Source organism: Sceloporus occidentalis, unplaced genomic scaffold (genome assembly GCF_023333645.1).
Source record: "Sceloporus occidentalis isolate IW3139 unplaced genomic scaffold, rSceOcc1.0.p SCAF_6, whole genome shotgun sequence".
In the NCBI taxonomy this organism is placed as follows: domain Eukaryota; kingdom Metazoa; phylum Chordata; class Lepidosauria; order Squamata; family Phrynosomatidae; genus Sceloporus; species Sceloporus occidentalis.
Window position 1 is genome coordinate 142,567,784 of NW_028316986.1, and position 16,931 is coordinate 142,584,714.

General features: G+C 39.0%; 1 protein-coding gene across 1 annotated transcript in view; it reads right to left on the reverse strand.

Moving 5' to 3' along the window:
• BMP5 (bone morphogenetic protein 5) overlaps nt 1-16,931 on the reverse strand; it is a 59,443-nt gene that overhangs the window by 13,192 nt on the left and 29,320 nt on the right. Inside the window, exons 2-3 of the mRNA XM_089531142.1 lie at nt 14,725-14,917; nt 9,095-9,243 (exon numbers count right to left, since the gene is read on the reverse strand). Coding sequence (XP_089387268.1) covers nt 9,095-9,243; nt 14,725-14,917 — 342 coding nt within the window. The remainder of the gene's footprint in view (nt 1-9,094; nt 9,244-14,724; nt 14,918-16,931) is intronic.

Below are 16,931 nucleotides of genomic sequence, written 5' to 3' on the forward strand. Positions count from 1 at the left end.
ATCTTTTGAACAGCCAAGGTAAGCTGTTAGGAACAGATTTTCCCCCCATCCTTCATCATAGAATTATGACCCAGGACTCATACTGGGAAAAATCAATAAATATATGAAAAGATTTACTTGGTAGTAAGTTCCAATGACTACTGCTGAATTTACTTTTACGTAAGTAAATGTGGGATTACAGAAACTGATAAATTAATTTTGTAGCAGAAAAGCATGTTGTATTCATCAAAACACTTAATTCAGAATTGCTCCATTGATCTCAAAACTACTCCAAAATTAGTTGCTTCATAACTGAAGCTTTCACTTATTTATTATGGCTAGGTTCCAAAGAACTGTGGAACTAGTTTCATGCACCCATGGGAGATTTGGGCTTGTATTTCCCAAACAGCAGCCCCTCACATGCTACAGAGCAAACCCCTTTTGAACCTGAGTGCCTTTCAGAAGCAGTTTGTGATTATGGGTTGTGGGTCTGCATTTCAAAGGAAGAATGTTAGAACCCCACTGGGCATAGCCAAGCCCTTAGGCATGTCTAAAGTTGTGTTTTGGATCTTGGCCTGCATAATTCAATCAATAATTGCATCTGATTATACAGTATTAGTTAATCATTTTAACCATAGGCACCTTGTTCAAATTAGGATGGTGTCCAAAATATAGATTTCAGAGAGGCCCATTACAACTGCATACATCCCTATTTGGGATTCTCCTTTTTGGGAGCACTGACAAAACAACCCACCCCTGCCTCATATAGACACACTGGCAGATTTCCACCACTCAGTGCCCATAAAAAGTTAAGAAACTGCTGATATAAGCCATTCCTTCCTAGGTATAAAGAGCTCTCTGTCTTTAGGAAACATGGGCCTTGTGTGTGCAATGGAGATGGATGAATCAGTCTATCCAATCCATGTCAGTTTCACAAGTATCAACTCAGCCTCTTGGGAAAGTTAATGTTTGGGACTACAACTTCCAGAGTCACATCACCAGCATGGCCAATGGCTATCCTCATTGGGGAGCTCTGCCAGCTGGAATCTAAAGTAGTAATATTTCCAAGTTCCACTTTAGTGATTAAGTTCATTCTGATGAATTTCTGCATAAGCTTGCCATTTTTTAAAAATGCATGAAAATTTAAATTTGTATGTATAATTTTCTCTGAGGGCATTACCAAATGAACTCCATTCTCACAGCAATCGTGTCAGGTTAAAAAAAAAAGGAATGTGCCAGTTCTAGAACAACCATTGTCACATTTCTCTGCAATTGCACAACTGGGGCTGATGCCCCAGCTTCAAAATGGAGTTGAAAACCATCCTGTTCAGAGAAGCGTTCCCAGGCATTGCATAACTGTCACTTGCTATTTGATGTTCTTTTGTTGCCTGTTTTATTGAATCATTTCCTGTATTGCTATGTATTTTATATGTCTTATCCTACTAGAGAGGCAGGCTAACTCCAACAGGCCTCCCTGGAAGAAGTTTACGCATCGATTAAGAAGCCAAGCCCTCCCTCCAGTCCATCTCCCCTGATCCAGGCCTCGGAGGGAGAGAAGAACTGCTGGCCCTCATCCCCTTCCCCTCCACCACTCCCTTCTCTTTCTGTGTCATGTCTTTCTAGATTGTAAGCCTGAGGGCAGGGAACCGCCTAATTAAAAGATTGTATGTACAGTGCTGTGTAAATTTACAGCGCTTTATAAAAAAGGATAATAATAATAATAATAATAATAATAATAATAATAATAATAATAATGCCACCATCTTCTGGAGTCCCCCTTAACTCTACCTCCCTGCCCTAAGCCTTATCCATCATGCCTTTCAGTATATTTACTTTTATTTTTATTTTAACTTTTTCAGTTCCAGAATTCTGGTAATGAAATTTAAATTGAGAAAGAAAGAAGTAATTTTTTGCACCTGAGGACTAGCTCGATTGCGAGCTCATGGATGGATTTTCCCCATCAATGAAAAGGTATGTCTTAGCCAGGCTTAAGAGACACATCAACTATGGGTTGGAAGCAGTGGTGTATGGTAAAAAATCGCCAAAGTTGCTTTTTTCCAAGTGTAATCATGTTTTAAAAGTCACGTGTAGCAATCTCCTAATATATAAACTTTGTGTGTATGTTTGGAGAAACACCAAATCTGAAGGATAACCATGTTGTGCTCTGTATGTTAGTCTGGAAATGATGGATTAAATTCATTTAAAAATATGAATCAAAGAAAATTTCTTCTCCATTGCAAACATGTGGGTGGATGTAACACGATTCACTGTGCTTTTTTAATACTGAAATTCTATCACTAATACCCAAATCACTTTTCAAAAGCAACCTGAAGCTTTGTTGTTATGTCACCTTCAACTTATAGAGACCCAATAAATGATAGACCCCTAAGAGACCCAGACCTCAATAGTACTGCTCAGGTCTTACAAACCTGGGGACCATGGCCACCTTAATTATGTCAATCTGCATGTTAACAGGGTCTTCCTCATTTCCTACTGCTTTCAACTTTACCAACCATTATCTTCCCCAGTGCATCACCCTTCCCTGCTAGCTGTGCATCTGGAATGGAGCTATATCCTGGGGCATTTTGGGGGGTACACAGCAGCCTGGTTGGCCTCAGACTGCAGCTGCTGTGGTCCTCTTGAAACAACGTGGGGAATTTATGTTAAAGGTAACTGAATTTTCAAGGTGCTGCTTACATAACCTCCCCCTACCATGTAAAATTTTATTGGCCCTTCCAACTTATTTTTCATCTCCGTTTTATCTGTGCACAGTCCATATCCTCCTAAAACTGCTGAAAAGGGCTCAGAGTGCTTTGAAACAGCTCTTATTATTTATAGAATTTGAAATATTCAGTTAAAATCCCTTTGATGGTGGTTGTTTTTCACAGTTTTTATTCATTTGATTCTAATGAATCAGTATGATAATCTGTTGAGGATTTCTCTCTCTCTTTAAAAGGCAAATGCAGGCCTTTGCATAGAAGGAAACTGCAGGCCATTTTCCACCCATACTTTTAATTTAAGATACCTATAGCTTTTCAAAATATTTGGACAGCCAAAAAAAATGGGTTGGCTGACACTACTAATTTAATTCTACCCTGAGACCATTTTCTTTCATTTAAACTTGTTACACACTAGATTTAATTTTGTCCATTGATGTGTAACGAAATTATGTTTCAGGAATCTGAAAGGAAAACTCCCCACCTCAACCTGTAAAGCTCTCTTAAGGGATTATAAAATAGCTCCGGTTGACATACTACTCAGACTTTTGTAATTCTCTGCCTACTCAAAGCAACTATTTCCACTGATGCATTAACACAAGTCTTCACACAGAAATTAACAGCTCTCAAACAACACAGCTGTTTGCTTAGCCCAGCAAAACAGCATAGCCTAAAGAGGTGTGTTACATTAGGGCTGCATCCACACTGCAGAAATAATCCAGTTTGACACCACTTTAACTATGGAATTCTAGGAATTGTAGTTTTGTGAGACAGTTAGCCTTTTCTGTTAGAGAATTCTGGTGCCACAACAATTCCCAACAACAAGCTACATTTCCCAGAATTCCATAGCATTGAATCATGGCAATTAAAGTGGTGTCAAACCAGATTATTTCTGCAGTGCAAATGCATCTGAGGTTTCAGAGCATCCCACATAGTACACCTACAAGCTGACATCTGAAATTAAGCCAAGCCAAATAATTGAGAACATTCAAGGGACTTGAGATTACTCTGCTGGCCAGTTTGCATTCAGGAAAGGAGCTTCAAGCTGCTGTGCTCCTCCTTCAAGAGGGATGTTTCTTTAGGATAATTGTTAAAAGAAGGTTCCTAAATGAAAAGTGGATCTGGACTATGCAGTTATATCAGTCTGCATTACCACATCCCCTTAGTGATGCCACTACTGAGTGGCAAGGACAGGAGGTATGTGTCTGGCCAAAAGCCACATATCAGAGCAAAATATACTCTACCTGCACTGTGTTTTCTCCATTGTACAGTTTATGGACGTGTGGAAACAAATACACAGTGGGCTCTCTGTATCGACAGCCTTGGGATCATCTCATTTAATCTTCCATCCATTGATTGCCATGGTCCATATAATTCAATGGTGGATATGTGAATACGCACACTTGCAGCAGGAGAGAGTTCACGCCACTGCCATTGAATAATATAGGGTCCAACTGTCTGAATTTTTTGGCATCTGTGTGTGTGTGGGGAGGGACAATGGAACCAAAATGTTGCTGATATGGAGGGCCCACTGTACAAACCTGAGGCAATATTAGGGCATGCACCAACCCAAAGCTGAATATGCTGACAGAATTTAAAATAGCATTGAAGACACATCTCTTCCAGCAAGCCTATCATTTTACATTATGATTTTTTTAATTGGTATATTTTAAAGATTGTATTATATGAGTGTATTTTATAGTATTTTATTTTAAATGTTGGGGTTTTTTTTAATTGTATTTTGTATTTTAATATGTTGCACCCCACCTCAAGCCTTGAGGAGAGGCGGGAAATAAATAAATTATTATTGTTATTATTATTGTTGTTGTTGTTGTTGTTGTTATTATTTCCCACCAAGCCTATGGCAGGGGGATGTGTGTTCTTCCAATCACTTGTAAGCACCAGCCAAGTTGCTTAGGCTTCAACTAGCTCTTGTAAATTAAGCGGAGAATGCCTGACTTTGCTCTTCCCACTCCTTTCTTGCTCAGGATAGGGGCAGGAGGAGCAAAGCATTCTTGATTATACTTGGAAGCACTAGCTGCAATCCAGATCAGAGCACCCACCTTCAGTGCATCCATGTTCACCCCTCCACTATCACTGCCTTGTTCACCTTCCCAAAGATAACACGTAGGATTGTGAGGGGCCTAGTTTATCTCCCATCAGTGATATGAGATAACACAGGGTTTCCAACTCAGCCTAACATCTAAATCACATGCTGGTTTCTGGGGAGAGGCTAACAGATCTAAGCCCAATTCCTATTCTCTACCAGTGTAAGCCTATTGAATCAATGGGGCATATATAACTGTTGGCTCATAATTCAGCAGTTGATTCACTGGGCCTGCTTTACTTAAGATAGGATTTAGGTCATACAATCCATTAATTTAAATTTAGCCTCAAGAGATGCACTCAGAGCTTGAGGAAATGCCTTTTTTTAAACTACAGCTCCCAGAATCTCCCAACAAGAATGGGAGATTCTGAGAACTGTAGGCTAAAAACGTGACTTTTCCAGTCTCTGCTCAAAGCCAAAGCCACACAGTTGAAGCTACCTTGTGTCTATTCTGAAGTAAACCTATTAAGTTCAATGGAACTTACTTCCAGGTAAGGGGATACAGAACTGCAGCCTTAGCCATACTTTTGAATGGATTTTTCTATTCTGTGCTCACATCAGAATTAACAGAATTAATTTGACAGAGGTTCTTTGTAGCTTATCTGTACATACTGGAAATGCAATCAGAAAAGCTATCATTTAGGGGAAAGCAAGCTCCTGAAAGATTTATGAATATTTCAGGAGAATGGTCTACACATTCTTTCAGTACATGATATATTATTTAAAAGAGGCAAATGTTGTAATCATTACAGAAAATGTGCCCCTGAAATACTTGACCCACCATTCCAATTTAACACGCTTCAACTGTTAATGGTATGTGGGAGTCTCACATTTGAGTCCAGTTTGATCACAAAAAATGACAGCATGCAGAGTAAATAACGTTTCTGAATGAATCATTCCACTGAAGGAACAGAAAGGGTGATGATTTTCCCCTTTATGAATAAATACAGTTATATTTGAAATGCCATAATCTTCTATATATGATCAAACTGAATTTTTCTGGTGTACGATATTAAATGGGATCATTTAACCTTAACCATTTGTTACAACTGAGTTTTTACAATGTTTACTGTGCTTTTACAATGTTAAAATGGAGTTGAGTTCTCATTAAGACAGAGTTGAAGCATCTGGGCCCTGTCCCAAAATGTTTATAATCTAGTTTATATACAGAGCTGGCCATATATTCAGCAAGGCTGAGAGGGAGAAGAAATAAAATGCTGTGTGTAATAAATGAGATATATACGATGCGAACTTGGTGGGCTACTGTGAATTGACTCCAAGGAAGGAAACACACATTGGTATTTAAGAAACTTGCAAACAGAAGATTAATTACTGGCGTGCAGGAAGAGGGAAGATGAAGTTTGTATAAATAGAAAATCCCAGAAACACAATAAAATAAATAGAACAAGGCATAGACGCCAGAAAGTACAATTCACAAATACCATAAGGTGGTGCTTAGCATTTAAATCATTTCAGCAAGACAGGCATCAAACCAGAGGGGACAAGCAAATAACTCATGCCAGGATTCCCCTTGAGTAATTGTCATGGTTTAGGGACAATTCCCACACTGTGAAACCAGAAAACTACTCTCTACAATCAACTTTCCCATCTCTTTAAAATTTTGTGTGAGTTTATTTTAAACCAAACAATGATGTGTGGAGGGTAGGAGAGATTTGGACTGGAACCTGGAGGATTTAATTCCCCCGTCCACTTCCCCAGTGAAAATCTTTCTTCTCAAAACTATTTGCCCCCTCAAAGAGAACATACATACACACTTTTCCTAAGAGGACAAATAGCACCTATGTGTGTGTGATTTTCATCTTGAGAACAGGAGAGAGTAGACTGATCGTCCACAGCTATTTACAAAAATGTAAAGGAATGGAAATCCAATCTGAACTCCTTTTGTCTCAGCTACTTTTGCCCTTAGCCTCACCAAGTTAAACCTGAGAGGCCCAAATCACACTACACAGTCAAAGTGCTATGATTCCACTTTAACTTCCATGGCTCCATCCTGTGGAATAAGGGGATCGGCTGTTTTGAGAGAGGCATTTAGCATTCTCAGCCAGAGAGCTTCTTTGTGCCTCATCAAACCACAAGTGGAATGATAGCACTATAGTGGTGTAGAGTGAACGGCCCATGGTCCACAGACACCTCCAAAATCAATCAACTCTTCAGCTGACTGAAAGCTGGAAAAGGGCTTTGGAGATCCCTGTTCTAAACCCACAATTTAGAATCTCCTACAGTTTCTTGTCAAAATAAACTGGGGAGTACAAAGCTACAAGGTCACAGGAAGAAACGTAGACTATAAATGTAGCAAATTTGAAAGCAATATAATAATTCAATGTAGTTCATCCTGTACATGCCATTTAGGAAGAAATGTGCTACTTTTTTGTATGTTCATCCCATCAAAAAAAATGTGCAATGGGAATATGTTATAATTAAAGTTCAGTTATATCTCTGTATTAAAACGCAGGTGCTGCTACATTGAAAGATCTCCGAAATCTTCAGGGATGTCCTTTGCATATGGAGAAATTATATAAAATATTGTGTGTGTTTTTTCCCAGACAGTTTCTGTATGCATGGATTTTATATTGCAGTTCATCAGCTTGTCTCTCACCTCTTATATCAGTGTGAAAGTGACCATTTCTGGTATGAGATTTAAAAGGTTTTCAAACATCAAAAGCATAAAATGAAAATGTATGGGAACCCAGAGGAGTATTTCAAAGATATATGCAGACTTTTGGAAAGGAGATTTTTTTTTAATGCTCTTTTCTTAATTTAGTAGAGCCCTTGGGAAACTGAACATTGTATGTTGACAGCTTCCATATGTGTTATGTTGCTCTTTAGACCTACAATTCAATATAAAACGTGGTTTTAGCAGAAACTGAGCTCCATTTCAATCAAAAAATGATGCCTGTGATACCAAATATCACCAAGGAAAAATGGGTTCCAATGGCATGGCCTTTCAACATTATCAACAGGGGAAACATGAAACACAAAGTGTAATTTTCCCATAGTTGTTTTCAATATATTGTTATTTTATACCACCTATTTTTTCTCTGCTGTTAGTATAACAAAGGATTTGCAGTTAAGAACCATAATCCCCAAGGAAGCGCATAAAGAATCCTGTTTTAATTCGCCAAATCTTAAAATCAGTCCTCACAAGCCAAGCCAGAAAGTAGCTGCCACGCCATCACTTCAGGACCATAAGCTATTTATTTATTTATTGTACAGCTGCTGTTTTTAATATGATTATATATGCAGAAATATTGCTGCTGTTGCATTTATATTGGTTTTATATTCTGCTCCTTAGCCATTGTTCTATTGTACTGCAGTTACAGATTAACCACTCTTCTGAGAGCACAGTAAAGGTGACATGCCCATATGCACACTATATTACATCAGCCTATAGTTTTTTGTGTTCAAAAGACTGTTAACATGAGCACCAAAAATTGTCTTGCACACATCAGAAACACTGCAGTGGAATCTACTTCTGTTCATAGTATATCAGTGGCTACGATCACACCATCATACAACCTAATGGAGATTTTTCAAGGGGTCAATTCATTTGACCAGTCTGCTTGTGGTAACTTTTGAAATGTCTGCATGTGTCAACTACTTGCAAATGGCCTGCCAATTATGGTCTTCAGCCAAAACAGGATCAATCTATTTCCACACTGGAGTAGATGAAATGTTACTATTGATATGATTCACCTGCTCATGAACTTTTAAGCAGTCGCCACAAATCCACTAACTGTATGAATTGGCCCATTACTGTGTTTTTATTTTTGCTGATGCTCTCTTCTAGTTGCTATTTTGATTTAAACCACTAGGATTTCTAGACTAATTGTATTTCTTCCAACAGAATGTGGCTGTTGTAACAAGACCTCAGTTCATCTTGTAGTCTGTCTGGGCCTTGGATACTACTTTATTTGATAATTAACATTCATACCTTTTTTCTGACTACATTGCAATGTTGCAAGGAGTTCCTGCAGATCTGGATTGTATTGTATTTCCACAGGCCTGTATTTCAGTATAGGCATGTGCCCATATTAGACATGTAATTTTTGTTCTTTTTTTTTCTTTGATGGGATTAACAACTTTAGCAATTTTATTCCTACTGCTAGAAGGTTCTTCAATGACTGTAGTTATTAAAGATTGGGTTTTATTCTGTGACAATTAACACATGGGCTTTTGCACAGAAAACAGCATTTTCTACATAAGAAATAGCACCTTCTGTACAGAACAAAAAGTCAGGATTTCAGAATTGGGATATATCAACATATCTTACCATCTGCCATCTCTGCACAGAGCTGCAATCCTAAATTATTCTGTGGATTAATCACCCAGTGATTGCTGGTCACAGTGATATCAAACACCAGCCAGCCAACATCAGATGCTTGAGCATGTCTTGTGTCTAACAGGAAGAGGTCAGCATCCCTAATTTAGAAATAAAGAAAATACATTGAGAAATTTGTAGTAATTAGGTCAAGGGTTTAGCTTTTCTTCTGCCAGTGATCTGTCAGTGAATTGTTTCCTTTTGCCTTGTAATAGCAAAGATAAGAGAAAAAAGGTGGGGGGGGGGATTCTCAGCTCCCTCTTTTGAAAATTAAGGCTGTGATCCACAAATCAGTCAAGCCAGGTTACTTCAATTTAACTCCCCAAAACATTCACATTGTCACAATTGGCCCATAAATATCCTAAACATCTTTCCAGAAAGAGGAAACACTGTCCATATTGTGTCTTTTGGCAACATTCTGGCAAGTCTGTTATGCTAAGATCTTCAGATATCCAGCATACAAATCTGTGCGCATATAAATATTCCATACGTTTATGAAGAATTCTAATGAGCATGTGGAGAACAGGAAGGAGACATGAAAGGCACACTTCAGCTTTGGAACACACCAATGGTACTTTAGGGTTTTTTCCCTCCCATTATTAATAGAGAAAACTCCCCTGATACATTTCTTTGGTTTGCTGGGGAGGCTCTATTAAGAAACATTTAAAAATCTGGCTGCTCTGAGATTGTTCAAAGACACCACCTCCTCCTATATGAGTCTTCTAGAAATTTGAGATCTTCAAAGGAGGCCCTGTTATGTGTCCCAACACCTTGTGAAATTAGGTTGGTGGATACACATAACAGGTCTTTCTCTCTAGCAATGCCTTGACACCCAACTGAAGGTAGTTAGGCCGGTCCAATTTCCTTTACATTTCCAGCAGGCACTGAAAACAGTACTGTTTCATATGACATTTAATGTTTGAAAATGCCCTATTTTTATTGTTTTACATTGGACGTCAGGATTGTTTTTAGGAGTTTTTAAATATCATTTTAATGAGTGTGTGTGTTTTTAAAAAATTATCACTGTATTGTTTGATTTTATTATTTGTTCATTGTTTCAGAAGCCCTTGTGGGCTGGGAGGCAATACATAAATACATCAAATAGGTAAATAATAAATAAAGAGAGGCCCCATACAGACAGGCCAAAATAAAGCTGCTTCGGGTCACTTTGGAGGCATGCTGTTTAAACGACACATGCATCTTAAGAGGCCAGAAGCTGTGCCAAAGCTGCGCTCAAGTCTTTAGGACTGGAGCTTGGCTTTGGCGCAGCTTCCGACCTCTGAGCATTTAAACAGCATACCTCCAAAGCGACCCGAAGCAGCATTATTTTGGCCTGTCTGTATGGGGCCAGAGAGAACTTAAAAGAGAGAGAGAACTTAAGCTTGGTTCATAGCTTATATATTTTGGATATATCACTCCCACATACTTCTGGAAAGAGCAGACCTAAGATTATCACTTGATCCACTTCTTACTAATGGAATATTTCTAGTAAAAATTACTTATGGTGAGGAGCATGAATGTGGCAAATCTAATCTTAACATCCATTCATAGCTTAATGTGCCTAACCAGCTATCCCACTAACACGTACAAAAGTCCTACACAGCAGATAGATCAAGAAAATAAATGCCGCTCTTTGGTTCTGTAAAAATAAACAGAGTTGAGCCATATAGTATATCCCTTGTTGCAGTTAAATTAAACTTGGCTTGCCGCCTTCATATTTTAGGGAAAAGTGTATTTTTTCAAAACTGGTCATTTAAATTGTGCATGTAATCCCCCTACATTTGCTCATCCATAACGCTTAACTTAACTAATCATTTACATGATGAAATTGGAAAATTGGATACCTGTGAATTTTCCTTCTGGCACCCTCACTGGACAGCAGTACAACAGATGGGTTGTTCAACCTTCCAACCACTAGGAGAAAAAGACTCCAGGTAGAGGCTGAAAACAGACATGCTGGTATTAGGAACCACTGCTCTGTTCTGAATCCAAATCTATATCCGTTTTTTCCCCATGCTTGCCAGACTGTATGACGTTCACGGGCAGTTGCTGGGGCTACACAGACTCTATTGAGGGCTGACATGAAACTCTGCACTATAGCAATATAGAGGTAAGTGTTCAGTGTTTGGAGATTAACCTTTACCCAAGGTGAGAACCCCCATCAAAGAGCAGCTGCCACAGCGCTGACTTCCATTTATAGCAGTGAAAATACACACAAGCTAGTTCTAATTCTGAGCAGAGCTTGGAAAAGTTGCTTCTCAGAATGTCCCAGCCAGTAGGGCCTCTGGACATGCTAGCTGAGAGATTCTAGTCGTGATCCTCTTTGCAAGGTCTCATTCTGAGCATGTCCCATTGAAGAAAACATGCAAAGTTCTGGTGATGAGTAGTGACTCAAGTCTGGTTCTCAATGAGCTGGGAAACTTGTTTCTAGACTGTGCTTTTCCCATCACAGATGGGGTAGGGAGGAAGATCTCATAACCATATGTTCAAGCATTCAAAATAAAAAACCAACCTGTCAAAGAGAAAGACTTTCACTTAGCCATCTCTTCAAAAAGGTTCAAAGTGCAAGGACTGTTTTTGTATGGAGGAAGTTCAACCATGTGTGGTCTCTGCCTGTAATTTCAAATGGTAGATGCCAGAGAAAGGTTTACCTGAAGTTTTGTTATATGTTATGTCAAGGGATCCATGACCAAAATTTTTGTTGTTATTGTTTGGGGATTTTTTTTTTTTATTATTATAATATAAAACCTAGAAGCTGTAGATTTGATTTTAGAAGAGGTATTATGTTAAGGGGCAGGTAACCCTTTCCTGTGGGTAGTTTTTCCATCTTCTGCTTAGTAGAGGGAATGTAACAGAACCTGACAGTCTATGTATACTCACAATATATACACTGTTTATAAGGGGGAAAGTATGGATGTTATTTCAATTGCAAAAAGGATAATTATGGTGGTGGCTGCTGCTGCTGCTATTATTGATGCTATTATTGTTGTTATTGTCCTTATTTCACCTCTCTCCATGGATTGAGCCAGGGAATGACAGATTAAAATACAGCAACGAATAGACATGGGGATATGAGGAAAGAGATAAGCATCTCACAGTGCACTTTTGTAATCACATCAGCAGCTCCTCAATAATCTATTTAAGTAAGGGCTGTTCGACAGTGGAATGCACTTCCTCGGAAGGTGATAGAGTCTCCTTCCTTGGAGGTCTTTAAACAGAGGCTGGATGGACATCTGTCAGGGATGCTTTGATTTGGATTTCCTGCATGGCAGGGGGTTGGACTGGATGGGCCTAGTGGTCTCTTCCAACTCTACGATTCTATGATTCTAAGTTTTTAAAAATAAAAGAAACCCTTGGGAATTAAGATGATGGCAGGATCCCAACCTGACTGATAAGGAAAATGTAGGATCGGTGGTGCCTGACAGTTGGGAGAGAGAACCTCAGAGAATTTAAGTGGAAATAAAATAGAACAGGTCCCCTCGGTTATGTATTAAGGGGTACATTTTGATGAGAAAAAATCTTGGCAGACTCAGCTACAAAACATCAAAACAACAGCTCAGAAGTCAGCCCATGCTATTCTGCAGGGTTTTTTTTTTTTTTTTGTTCTTTTCTAGAGGAACTAGGCTAGTAATTCCAGCATGAAAGTGTTTCTAGCAAAGTAGTTGCTCAAATGCAATATAGTATTGAAATCTGGGGGGGGGGGGGGGGGGGATCACAATGGCTTGAATAACCCCTGGAGGGCTGTCAGAACAAGGTTTTGAGCAACTTGTTGGCGGTACCTCCTGGGGACTCTGCTCCAGGGCAGAGACATGTGTGGTATCTCTAAAAGCTAGGACTGAAATAGCAGCCCGTTTGTATTATAAAAGGGTCTTGGACATGACAGAAGACTGCCTCCCTAAGCTTTGTTTAGGTGAACAATGGAAGAAAGGTAGCTGGGCTAAACTATCTGAAGACTTATTAATTTCTAAAACCCTTTCAACAGATATTTTTTACACTTTGTGGAGTTAAAAACAAACTGAGGGACTGGATCTATAAAATGAATAATGATCAGGTCTTAAAGGCTGCACCCAAACTGCAGAAATAATCCAGTTTGACACCACTTTAACTGCCATGGCTCAATGCTGTGGATTGAGCCAGATCCATTGGATCTGTGTCCAGTCTCTTAGGATGTGGTTCAGTCCTGGTCCCAGGGTTTTGGCCTGCGTTGTCTAAACTGGATGACATGAGGCTGGGGGGAACATGGGCCTTTTGGCCCATGTGGACAACTCTAGAAAAAGGCAACATCAAACCCGATGTGAACAAATCATGCCAAGGAAACCCTGTGATAGGTTCTGGAAGAACCTGAAGGCACACGAAAACAACAGCTGTAAGTAGACAACTGAAGAAACTATCTTGCTATATGGATCCCAGGTCAGTAACTAGTTTTCCTATAGTGCCACTCTGAGAGGTGAACACTAGGTTTTCTTTCTCAGTCTCTGTCACCTTAATCTGCTCTGTCACAAATCCTGTTTCCACAGACATCATTTTGCTTACATTTCTTTTGCCTCTACATTGTCACAAGGAGACAGATTTGGACAAGAAGCTCTAGCTGCTTTGTATTCCCCCTCTCAAAGGGAATATGAGTGGGGCTTCCATGTGAGTAAATATGCATAGGATTCCCAGCCAGTAAAGGGAAAGATTGTATTATACCAACATGAAAGCACTGTCACAATTCTAGAAATCTCAAAGATAGGTGAGATGGATATCTGTCTAGTTCAAGGATCAGAAAGGAAAATTCACAGGTAAAGCCATTTCCCCCATTCATCAGCACTTTTGTTATACCAGATAAAAATTATGTGTGTCATGGATTCTTGGTGGACAAAAGTCAAGAGATGGACTTAACAACCTTTGTGGTAATTTACTGAATCAGTTGAAATGTTTTAGAACAAGGATTAAAACTTGAAAATGTTACCCCTTTCTGGATTACAACTCCTCTAGGAGTTGCTAGCTGGGGATTTTGGCAGTTGTAGCCATGCCAAAAATGACTTTAGCAAACTCTGGTCAGGATAGGCATTACCTTGCCATTTGTCTGTGAATGTGTGCTGAATCAGTGTTTCTGCTACATCACTATTTCCCTCTTATGGTTCCGATGCCGCTCCTGACAGCTTTTCTGTATCTAAATGAGTCTTTGATTGTGATTTCCTGCATGGCAGGGGGTTGGACTGGGTGGCCCTTGTGGTCTCTTCCAACCCTATGATTCTATTATTCCTCTTAATATTGTTACCCTTTTTAAAATATATAGCAAATGTCATTTAGATTCCAAATCATTTTATGTGTTACAGACAGTTGTAGGGCTAAACCATGATTTCTTGATTCAGTTAGCCCATAAATTTGCAAACTAAATTTGAACCACTGTTTCAGTTCCTGGCTTGAGTGCCACCACACCTAAATCATGTTTTGGTTTCTGTTTGCAAATCATGATAATGGCATTAATTTTTAATCATTATATTGTCTTATTTATTATATGTCCCTCAGGAAAAGGTCAGGCCCCTTCTTCCTGAAAACAAAGAAATAATTGCAAATACTATTAGAAGAAAAAGCACCTGTTTGGGTACTCCTTGGTGATTTGATAAATACTAATCTTAATGGTTTCATTCTCAAATCGACTGTAACTTCGATCCTTGTAGATCCGGAATTCAGCTGCTGTCACTGCCTCTCCGTGAGGGATCTGAGTCAAATCAAATCGGAATTCTTTGTAATGCCGCCGTTGATGGGAAAAATCCTTATCTCTCTCCACTGTGGAAAAAAGATAACAAGTAAGGCATAAATTTACACAGCTATGGTTAACTTGTCAACCCCAGCTCTAAAATACTACTAAAGAGGGCAACAGGTTATTAGGCAAACAGTCTACATGACAGCAGCTAACAACAACAAAAGTTAATTTGATATTCAGTATATTTTTTAAAGAGAAAGCTAGCATAGTATGGTGGTTTGAGTTGATTGAGACTTTGGGAGTTCAGGGTTTGAATCCCCACTCTGCCATGGAAACCTGATGGGTGACCTTGGGCAAGTCTCACTTTCTCAGCCTCAGAAGAAGGCAATAGTAAATAGCAAGTACATTTCTATACTGCTTATCAGTGCACTTAAGCACTCCCTAAGTGGTTTAAAAAGTGTAAGCTAACAGCCCCCAACAATCTGGGTACTCACTTTAGCCACCTCCTTGGAAGGATGCAGGCCTGAGTTGAGCTTGAGCCCTTTCGCTGGTATTGAACTCGCAACCTTATGGTTCTGAGTGAGTGGCTGCAGTACAAGCATTTAACCACTGCACCACTAGGGCAATGGCAAACCCCTTCTTCCCTCTCTTAGCCTGGTGAGGGGGAGAATCTCAGGGCAAGAGCCGAGTCTTGAAAAGTATGTACATATATGCAGTCCTCATTTGTTAAACTTTGTTTTGTTTTTGTTTAAAAGGCACATACTCTGTGCAGCTGCGATTGATACTTCATGCATACTCAATCATATGACCAGGGGCTCCTGCTCCTAATAACAACCCTCATCCTTGACATCACAATTCTAAGGCCTCAGATTTTGGTGCTGAAATTTTGAAGCTCAGGGTAGTTGTGATCTGGCAATCCTAGGTTGCACTGACGATGGTGTTCTGAGCAATATAAGCACATGGATAACATGTAAGAATTCACTCATTTGTAATGCCACATTATGGGGTCTGCCACTTGATCCATCTACAGTCAGTTTTCCATACCCACAATTTTTTTTATCCACCGTTCAAGCATCCATGGTTTGAAATATTTTAAAATATACAAATTCCCAAAAGCAAACTGTGATTTTACCATTTTATATAAGGAACACCATCTTAGTGTGCCATTGTATATAATGGGACTTGAGCATCCACATATTTTGGTATTCACAGGAGGTCCTGGAACCAAACCTCAGAGAGTACCAAGGACCCAATGTATTTAACCATCTTCCTGTGTTTATGATGAAATTTTACACTGCTTGATATTTTTATATAAATTTGTCTTTATGTGTTTTTCTTTTCTTTTGTTTTATTTGATCAGGCACATATTGAGAAAACTGGTGTGGAAAGTGATAAGAAGATTACATGTTCTACATAGACTCCATTTTGATGCTCTGTAGACTGAAAGAATCCCATTAAGCAAAGTTCTTAGGGAGTGTAGAGCTGGGAGCCATTAGTAAGCAGGTGATACTCAATGCTGTTTATCCTTGTCCTTAGAGACAGGTGAAACTATGCAGATGTTGGAACAGTCTCTGGATGCTGTAGTGAGCTGGGTATGGACCATAAACTGAAGTTGAAACTAACAAGACAGAGGCTCTGTGGACTGGTTATATATTTTCCATTCTTGACACTGATGATCTTTTGCTTTTATTATTTCTTTTAATGGGAAAGGGAAGCCCTCAATAAAGGCATGGCTATTATTTCTTAAGAGTAGAGTCATGCTTAGGATCTTCTACCAGATTTTTTTAAACATAGCTTTCTTGCTGTACATTTGGTCTCAATACTGGATTGGAGCTTTTCAGAGAAATCCTGACAAGCATTTATCCAGTTTTATGACCTTCTCTTATTAATTCTAACTTTCCCAAAAAAAATATTTAGCAAAAACTACCAAAATAATTAAATAAAAAGAGCAATGAGGTACTTGTGTAGTACATTTTACAAGGTAATGGCAATGGAATTCTTTTAAAATGCTATCATCAATTTTTGTTTATTGTTATGTACCTTCAAGCTGTTTCTATCTTCTGTTGATCCTAAGGCAAACTTTAAATAGGTTTTCTT